The 10,447-nt window shown below is 40.3% G+C and overlaps 1 protein-coding gene across 1 annotated transcript in view; it reads right to left on the bottom strand.

The window, feature by feature from the left end:
• Nucleotides 1-1,285: 1,285 nt before the first annotated feature.
• LOC146194924 (glutathione S-transferase 1-1-like) overlaps nucleotides 1,286-10,447 on the bottom strand; it is a 30,886-nt gene continuing 21,724 nt past the window's right edge. Inside the window, exons 4-5 of the mRNA XM_084597587.1 lie at nucleotides 5,351-5,521; nucleotides 1,286-1,855 (exon numbers count right to left, since the gene is read on the bottom strand). Coding sequence (XP_084453713.1) covers nucleotides 1,718-1,855; nucleotides 5,351-5,521 — 309 coding nt within the window. The 3' untranslated portion in view covers nucleotides 1,286-1,717. The remainder of the gene's footprint in view (nucleotides 1,856-5,350; nucleotides 5,522-10,447) is intronic.

Here is a 10,447-nt window from a genome sequence, read left to right as displayed (position 1 = left end):
CAGGTCGCAATAGAGTAACATTGAGGATGGTGTGAAGTGCAGCAGGATGCGTGTCATTTATAACTGGCAGTCTCGCTGATAGACCGTCCTTTCTGTATTATCAGAATGCAGGGAAACTAAAGAACGACGCAGATGCGTGACCTCCGGACTCAAGCACTACTAAGTTCTGGTGGCGAGATACATTCTGAGCGTATCGGTTGAATCATCATGATGAGAGAGAACGGCAACTATGCTCCTGCGCTGGCATATTTCATTGCGTGTCAAAGGCACCTGTTGTTGAAAATACCCGTAGCACTACAGAACGCCGTGCCTGCTAAAACAAGCGTGGCCATCTGATGTAAACATATCGGTCAACGTCCCCAGCGCTACCTTGAAAACATAATATATGGTTATAAAATTGCACAAGTTATATTTAACGGCATTGTAGTGAACGTAGTCCTGATACAGATGTTTTTCCTAATCTTGTTTGTTGGCTCAAGGCATAAATTTATAAAAACGAGAACATGGGTATTAAATGAATACCATATTTTGGCCGAACTAATGAACTTCAAGAAGGAGCGATGATGTAGCCCCTGCCCCCTAACAATGTAAGATGACGGAGTTTTCAGTAGGAGATCCGCTCATTTCAGGTGCCGAACTTCATTTGACTTTACCGATGGGAAAGCCCACAAGGGGTGGATAGCGGCCTCAGAATTCTGCGAGTTCGAGACACAGTTTTTCTGTGTTGACCTATCTTTACAGGATGCGCCTAATTTCAGCGTGTTCTGAAAATTGATATTACTTATGAATTCTTTTTAGAGGTAGCCCAGAAGATAAATTTGTTCTTCCTGTTGTTCTAAGTTCGGCGCTCCCATCTCGAACAAGCAGTGAAAATGAAAAGGGGGACTAAGGATGCTGGGGTGTCACTCGTCCACTATGGTAATAACCGTACCAAAATATTCCTTTCTCTGGCTCTGGCTTCACCATTGATCTCTGTGCGCAGAAATGTGCCTTTTTGACCTGTGAACCTCTAGAAAACTGAAGCTCCTGATTATAGAGGCTATATTTGAAGATCACTATCTGCTAGTGCTTTCTCTCAAGAAGGCTTTTACTGTTTAAATCGGACGACGAGAAGAAACAGAAACGGACGCAGCATCGCAGCCACTGTTCTTCCAAACGTTTATTCAGGAGAAACCTTCATGTCATATATGCGACAAAAAAAGCACACAAAAGCTTCAGCCATTGCTGCAAAAAAAAGCACACAAAAACTTCAGCCATTCAAACAATAATTGATAGAAAGGTAGCACAGAAGCATTTATTTAATCGATGTTTGCAGATGATCTGAAACCAAAAGTTGCAAGAAAGTATAAGGACAAACTGAAGGAAAAAAGCAGTCAATAAGCAGGACCCTTGGACTTCAGTACCAACACTTCAAACTAAAGGGAAAAAAAGGAAACTAATATGAATGGAGTAACGCACGTGGGGTGACAACGTGGAACGTATAACAGAAAGCAAGAAGAAACCAGAAAAAGCGCTATGGTGTGACATTAAAGTCAATGAAAGATAACCTCAGAGCAATGTGGATACAGCAACGAAGAATGAGTGCCACGCCCATGATGTGTTGGGGCTTCTATTTCTCCTGCCGTAGTCCTCTTCGCGATGTGCACATAACATCCAAGTGAGCCAGTTTGCCGACAAGAACGTTGTGCTTTTTCTCGAGGGCGACAAGTTCTAAAGTCTACTTAAGGCTAGCCCATATTTGTTTCACAAACTCGATTGCAGGGCCGTGAACCTCGTCGAAGTAAGGAAGTGCAGACTTCAGACGGTCGTAGTAGGCAGCCAACTTGGGGAAATTGTCCTTTTGAATAGAGTGATTCTGTGAAAGAAGGAGCACAGATAGGCACAATTGGTACCACTCAATACAACATATGTGAAACAAAAGTGCATTGACAAAAGTCTGATAGAAATCGAATATTTCTGATAGGACGACAAGATTGATCACATATCGAAGTGCAAACATATTTTTGTAATGAAGGTACTGATAAAACGCGCGTTTTATTGAATGTGCGAGAGTTGTTTTTGTGTTTTCTTGACGCCATTGCTTTAGTGTCCTCAACTTTAGCTGGTTAATATTCTTTAGCAACAAATAAAATATTGCTGCCTTCCAAACCTGAGTTCCTGGAGGAACATATACAAACATTAGGGTGCACCTGAGCGCTCCCTTAATACCATGAGGCTATAACAGCTCTTGCTCCTCTCTAAATACACACAGACTTGCGTAAAAGACAACGAGACATTTCAATAAAGCTCCGATTTTATCCTGCTATCCGCATTTTTACACCAACCAAGAAAGCCAAATGCAGTATCCTGATGGTTTATTGATATGATCCTCATAAACCCTAAGTGAGAATTAAGCTGTTCGCTTGTGTGAAGACTTGGTCATTTTCTGGAGCGCCGAGAACGCCTTAAACAGCAGTCGTCTATTATTTGTATTACGGGTTCTAGGCCATCTGAGTATGTTTGTGTTGCATGGACATCAGTGCCCTTCAGGTAGCTTGGTGCGTGGAAGCACCACACAACCTCTACGAACAAATGCACATCGACTCCGGAGCTCGTTGATATTACCACTTGCGAAACTTCCCATAGGGCCTATGTATAAAAAAAAAACTGCGGTTTTTAATGGTCAAACTTCGGTTGTATACGAATGTGGCGGCGCTTTCGGCCAATAAAAGACTACGTCTAAGTTGCAAACTTTTATATTGTTGTTAAATGCGCGCCCTTGGATTGAGTTCCAGATTTGCAAAAGCAAACATTCGTCGAGATAGCAGCCGTATGATTATTTCAATGGAAATGAAGAAAGAGAAAAAAGTGATTTCCAAAAGTCAATGACGGCAATAGCAGAAAGCATTTATGGTCCGTTTCTAGATGGCTCGACAATTCATAGACACCCGAAAAAGACATACAAAAATAGTCACGTTTTGAAACGAAGCTTCCCAACTGGTATTACCCAAAAGATCAGCTGATCTGCATCGACTCTACAAGGACATGCTCGGTCCTACGGTCCACACTGCCTGTCAATATTCCTGCTGACATTGGTTTGGAACATTAGTCAAGCTATAAAAATTCGTTACCTCTTAGAGTTCGAGCGTTCGGCTATCTTTTATATTCATCGCTGTATGGTTACTCTCAATTACCTTTCTTTTTCTTTCAGAAAGGGGCTCAATAGGGCTCTTCAGGCGCTATTACCTACTCCAACCTCTCAGAGCCGGTTGCGTTGGTTTAGTGGGTCTTTATGTACGGCAGATTGTGTCCCAGCTTATGATTTCAGCAGGTGCTCCCAATCCATTACTTGCGCGTTTTTCAAAGAAAATAAATATACTCGGCATCTTTTAGAAAAGAGAAGCCATCTGGCATATACAAGGGGCAGCATTAGGTTGCCGTATTTGGACACTATCGGTTCCTACCAAGACGATAGTCCTGTGGTCGCTGAGTGGAGGCAGACATTGAAGAATTAGTTCTTACTTTTAAACTAAACATTGCTGAAAAAGAAATCGAAAATTCCAAAATAGAGGAAGAAAACTAAAATTAAATTCCTAGTAATTGAATATCTGGTAAAAATTTTGCAATAACCAGACCTATTTTCCATCCCCCAATGTTTGCACAGCAAGCGGAGTCTTCCCATGGGTGACGAGATTTTCTCGAGGGCGAAGTTAGGCAAAAATAGTCAGTAGTAGCGGTTTGTAGGTGCACGTACACAGCCCCTAGGAAAGGCTGTGGTCGGTGGAAGGTGGTCCTCTTAGAAGGCAGCTTGATTTCTCATTGCGTGTATAAAATGAATTTCGCTTTAACGTTTTTGTTGCGCTGCTCATGGCGCTCTTGTGATAGTAGACCTTTTGTAGAGAAGTTGCGAGTTGGTTTTATGAAGAGGGTAGTGTGGCGGATTGGTGGCGGATGTCGCCACTGAAGATTGGAGACGAGGGTGGGTAGGGCAGTGAATTAGGGCGGCTTTATGTGAGCAGGCACCTGCCTAGCTACAGCTGCGGTAGAGATAATTCTTCAATGTTGAATTTCTGGGCCATGGAGGAGTAAGTACACTGTGAGAGAAGTAACAATTCACTCAAGGGCAAATAATTTGAATAGTCAACGTTGTCTATTATTCGCGAATTTGATTTCGTGCAATTTAATTACATCATGAAGCCGATGCTAACAAAATGCGAGCAATTCGGCCATTTGCAGAAAGCCTTCTCTTTCTAGCGATGTAAAAGTTTGACCAGAGCATTTAACTAAGTCAATCAATATGTTATGTACCAAACGCTAAATATTTTGTAATTTGATGCGCAATTTCGTTCAATAATGATTCATACCTAAATATCCAAAGCAATTTAGTTCACTATTCAGCGTTTTCAAAAACCCGCGAAGTTAATTCTGTTAGCAAAAGAAAATAAACTTGCGCAAAAAGAAGAGACGTGACCTCAAGGCAGAGCGCACGTCGCTTTCTTCTACTTTTTGCGTGTTTATTTCCTTTGGCTAATATGAACCAATGCGCCCAGAAGAAAGTACCTATTAATTCTGTTTTTTTTTTTCCGGGCAACAAACTGTTTCTACGGCAAGAGTATATCGTTATCCACTTCACTTGCTACTGCGGTAAATATTACCCTGTTTTTCGAAAATAAGTCCACCGCACTTATTTTCTGCTGAGATACCAGAAAAAAGCTCGTATAAACAGGGCTGAGCGCAATTAAACTAAAAGTAACCTTACTTGGCAGCCCACTGAACTTTTTTACTTTAACGTTCAGTGAACACACGGGCGTGCGGAAAAAAGTTTAAGAGTTCAATTAAAAATACTGAACCGTACCGTGGTATTCAGTCACAGTACGGTGTCTAAAATCTGCATTCAAAACATTGGGTGCCATTTTGTTGCGTTCATACTTTAATCATAACGCATGAAGGAAGCAGAAGTCGATTGTATAGCAACGGTGCTTATCATGGGTTCTTAAGTCGACATGTAATAGAAATCGCATTAAATGCGGCAAAATACTAATTAAAGCAATTACTGTAGGTTTTGAAAAAAGCAGCACCCCAAACAAATATGGGCAATGAAATGGAAATAATTATGAAAAGAAACAAAGAAAGCACTCAGCTAAGTCGGAGCAAGATCATGAATTTCAGGGTTTTATAGAATTTCGAATTTCTAGCATATAACATTCGCTTCAATTTGGAAGCATAAAAATTAATCCAATTCATTTATTTATTCACACTATAGATAGCGGCAAGGCCGTCGTAATTTTCATTATTTGTGCCTTTGTACTGACTGTGATTTTGTGCCCATCAGCGCCTGATAGCCACAGTGAGTTATGGCATGAGCGCTTACCTCGAGGGCGATAATCAGGTGTCCGATTAGAGAAAGGTCGGCGAGAGTGATGTTGTCTCCTACGGCAAACTTTGTATCACCGATAAGGTTCTCCAACCCTTTCAGCACGTTTATCTCAAAGCTGTTGACCTCTTCCGGGGTTGGCTCGGTCTTTTCCCAGAATCGAGGGCGCTACAAGGAAATAAGTCTTTAATGCAGAAATAGTCTCAAAGAAAGCACCACACGGATCACAGCTTACTTTCCCACATTGGCACTAGTACATACTTATGCACATTTGACGGTGAAGAAACGCAGAAGATTTACTCACGCCTCAAATTTTGTGCCTGCGCTGTTTAAAAACCGGACCATAAAGAAAGCAACGCTCTGAATGCGCTATTGATTTAATTGTATAATCCAGCCCTAATCAAAGAAATCGAAAAAGAGCAACAAAGAAAAGGTGCCACTAATGAGGTTCAAAAATTATGTGAATGTCCACAGTTACATTCGTGAAGTCAATAATGTCAGAATTATAATGACAAGAGCGGGGCACACATGCATAATTATTCACCTGCCGATAAAAGGTGACGTCAATTTTTTGTACATCTCATTTTTCTTCTTTCTGAAACATTGCTATATATTCCAAGATCCTAGTCTGACCATATCCATGGTAGGGGCTTCGCATTGTTTGCAAAACAAGCTATTGATTATAATCATTTCTTGCGCTTACACTTCGTATAAACAGGGCTAGCCAAAATATTAACGGCACACGTTTCTGGCGACAATTATTAGAAAACAGCTATCGCGCCAAGGGAGCATGCGGGAAATTATTTTTTGCAACAGTGCAACCCTCCAACATGTGCACTATTTGTTCTCGTAAAATACCTTCGTTTGAAATATTGATCTCAACCAGAATGTCATCAATTTAATAGAAGGGTAATCCCGAGGCCACTCATTCAACAAATTAATCGGTCAATGAACTTGCGTGGACGCAGCAGTACGTCTGCCGCGTGGCTAGTGTGAAACGTCCCCCTAATATTTCCCACGTATTTTAAGTTAGCTAAAGCATTAACTTTAACTTCCACGGCTGGTGTATGCTGCTTTGAGGAACTTTTGTACTATGAGACTTTGGCTAGGTTTTGGCGAAAGTGTGGCTGCTAACATAGAAATATCTCTTGAGGGGTAGGAGGTAAAATCCATTGGTACTGAGAGTCAGAGCGTACTCGAAATTTTCAAATGGAGAATATATGCCCCGAGTCGATTCGGTGGACGAACAAATTAGCACACTTTCGAGAAGACTCAGAAAGATCTTGTATAATATTGAGTTTTGGCATAGTTTTTGAATGAAAAACTCCATGTTCAGTTAGGACGCACAGTTGTTTTTTCTAATAATTCGTTTAAAAACCACGTCACACACCACACGGCTGCAATCGCTCTGGGCAGGAGCAACTGTTAAGCAGCGGGGGCCATTTCTTTGGAAATTTCTTGGTGCTCTTATTAAAGAACCTTCAAGGCTGGACCAGCCGACAGTCTGGGTTAAGATAGGTTCACCAATCTGTATCTCCTGGCATGCTTAGAAGCCTAAGCTTCATTGTTCCCTTCGCTCTCATCAATTCTATTGCAGTAGTGCTGTTCTTTCGCCTTCGCTGTCAACAAAGAATTGCAATTTTTCATTGGGCACACTTGAATATCAGTGATTCAACATAATTATTTCGGGTCTCTTACCCGTAGTTGAAGTCAGCAGTGCAGTCAACTACTTTATTTATGCCGCTACCACTACTGCTTCTCTGTGTTCTTTATATAGGTTCTTTATATTGGGCAAACAAAACATGAACATGCATTTGGGAGTGAGGACACAAGGAGCGGTAATGACTCGTGTCTGCAGCTTCCCTTGCAAGTTCCAGTACGCGCGCTCGCAACTCGCAAACTGATTTTTGTGCCTGGTAGCTAAAACGTGCTTTCCGCGCCCAAACTCTGAGCCTGGCGCTCACATTAGGCTTTCACAGTGATCAGAATTCAAGAGCCATGGCTCCTCGGCCCAAAAGGCTTTTAGGGTAACTGCGATATTGACCGAATCAGTGGACTTGTGGTCTGTTTCGCATTCAGCATGTTGTGGATACAATCCGCAGCCGCTGTGTTCCTTTTCGGAAGTGAACTAAAACACACATGCTGTTTGGCTGCAATAAATTTAATTACCAGCTTCTGTTATTCATCATCGCATATTTTCACGCAAACACGCATTTGTCGTTTTCACGCATTTCTCACGCATTTTCATTTGGCCGTAAAAATGAAAAGTGGGGGAAAGCGGTTGCGATATATAAATCAGGCTGCCCGAAATCATCGCTTAATTACCGACAGATCCCCGTAAATAGTACTCATTGGAAAATTTTAGCGCATATAATCTACCATTACCTTGTCTCTTTTCTCGAAACCATTTGTTATTGCTCCACCCAACATGGGCTTCGCAAAAACAGCTGCAATGAAACACAACTTTTTTTACGCATGCTTCAGCACCTAATTGTGATCAGCTTGCTGACAACATTTTCACGATTTGTTAAAAGGGCTTAGAATTGTTCTTCATTACTTAATATTAATAAATGTAAGTATGCCAAACACCCATACTAATATAGTAAAATGGATTAAATGCCTTTTATACAAGCCTTTCTCAATAGATAATAGGGAAAGGTCAGTACCTAGGCATCTTGGTTAGTAAAGTCTGCACGTGTCCGTGAAGGCTCTCTATTTGGTTCTTTATTTTTACACACACACACACACACACACACACACACATATATATATATATAGTAGTGTGTGTGTGTGTGTGTGAGTAAAAATAAAGAGCCGAATAGAGAGCCTTCACGCGGACACCTGCAGGCTATATATATATATGTATATATATATATATATATATATATATATATATATATATATATATGTTTGTGTGTGTGTGTGTGAGTAAAAATAAAGAGCCGAACAGAGAGCCTTCACGCGGACACCTGCAGACTATATATATATATATATATATATATATATATATATATATATAGAGAGAGAGAGAGAGAGAGAGGGTGGCGCTGGTGTACACTCTCAAGGTTCGTATACAGACAACATTAATAGCCATGAAAGTAGCAGGTGGGACAGCGGCCGATGTAGCTTTGTTGGAAGAACACCGGACGCGATATTGGGAGGTCGTGGGTTCGGTTCCCACCATCGGCACGTCGTTTTTCCTTCTACTTTGCGTTTATTAACTTTCCCCTAAACAGATTACACTACTCATTTATCTGATTATCGAAGTAATAAAAAAGACGAAGTACAATCAAAAATGGCCTTGCCGACTGTTGGCTTCTTTCCTTCATATATATACATGTGTGTGTGTGTGTGTGTGTGTGTGTGTGTATATTTAACTCATTAGTAATTAAGACATTTTTAATTTGCGAACTATTGCGTTTAGAAATTATACTGTGATTTTCTGAGTTGGAGAGCATCTTCTAAAACCACATTTCCATCTATTTTCGATAAAGAAAGCCTCACGTGTATCGTTTTTCCAAGCCTTTATGAAAGCCTGCGAAATGCAAAAATTATCACGTGACAGGTGCATTCGTGCACCATATGTATGTATTTATGTGTGTATATATATATATATATATATATATATATATATATATATATATATATATATATATATATATAAATGACCTCCCTGAGGTGCTAATACTAACATTTAACAGTTGGCTGACGACGGCATTCTTTAGCGCGCAGTAACTACCCCTCTGGAACGTCGTCTTCGACAGGCCAACCGCAATATTCTTTCAAATTGGTGCAGAAGATGGCTATATACTTGTATTATCAGAAATTCAGGCACTTGACATTATCTCGTCGTTCAGTTTCTGCCAAAATATTAGAATACCAAATTAATGATGGTCCTTTATATTATGTTAATTCATATAAAAACTTGGGACTCCACATATTCAGAGACACCTCTTGAAGTATTCACGTCACATTTTACACCATACAAAATGTGAACTTAACTCTTCGGCTACCTTAGGCAAAATGTTTTCTATCTCTTTTACACCCCAAACTAAAATTGTATCATTATCTGGTTCTTTCAATGTTTAAGTATGCATCAGCAATCTGAGAGCCTGCTCGTCATGCTTTTCTGATAGCCATAATAATGCATCTTCTAGCTTTTTAGCTTCCAATTATTCTTTTTCAAGCAGTGTTTTATTCATCAAATCTGACCTTAATTTAGCTGATCTAAAATTCTAAAATATCCTAAATAAAGTATTATTTCAAGATATTTTTATAGACGGAAACTTCCAGCGCAACTTACAGAATTATAAGCGTACATAAATCACCACCACAAAATCTTCATTAATTGTAGTCGAACGAATGTCTAGTTTGATTCTTTTCCAGCCGAGATGAGTCCACAGAGGCCTTGGCACATTCATCACATCAATTTATGACGCATTCTATTTAAATACGCTAATAGTACTCACTTAAAGTATCCGTTCTGCAGTATTGTTTCTTTCTGTGCGTGGTACGCTTTTCGCCTTTTGACCTGTCTTGTGATATATTACCTTTTACTCGCCGTAGTAGTACAGTGATTATGACGGTCGACTGGTGTACGCGCGCATGCAGGATCCAATTCCGGGAGCGGTGTTTACTTTTGAGGAGACTGTTGTTAATGCCATTACAGAAACTTAGCTTGCACTTGTCGTCAGCGGTTTGTCTGTATCTTGGCGCTGCTATGCTGGGACTGGGATGGGAATGTATGCTGTGCCGTACAAACTTTTCTTCGAGAAACAAAACGTTTTTCATCATAACAGGTTGTTATAATCATTTACACTTTATTTTTATATGCGTTTTATTATTTCTGACCATGTATTTGTCATTTATGTATTAATATTGTTGTTATAATTATAATATACGTACTGCTGCCTGTTAATCACATCGCAGTGGTCTGCTTTATACCCAGACGCAATGTCAAGCGCCTCTGCGGATGCGTATTCGAGCAGTTGTTGTGAAACGCGCAGTTTGGTCAGGGTAGCCAATCTTCTCTCCAGTCCTGCCTTTCATATTTATTTGCCTTAATTCTTGACGGAATTGAAGTGCTTCAATAAT

This window comes from Amblyomma maculatum, chromosome 3 (assembly GCF_055883805.1).
Source record: "Amblyomma maculatum isolate TAMU_Amacu chromosome 3, ASM5588380v1, whole genome shotgun sequence".
Classification (NCBI taxonomy): Eukaryota; Metazoa; Arthropoda; class Arachnida; order Ixodida; family Ixodidae; genus Amblyomma; species Amblyomma maculatum.
The sequence above is the reverse complement of the archived record's forward strand: the minus strand, read 5'-3'. Positions and strand labels throughout refer to the sequence as shown.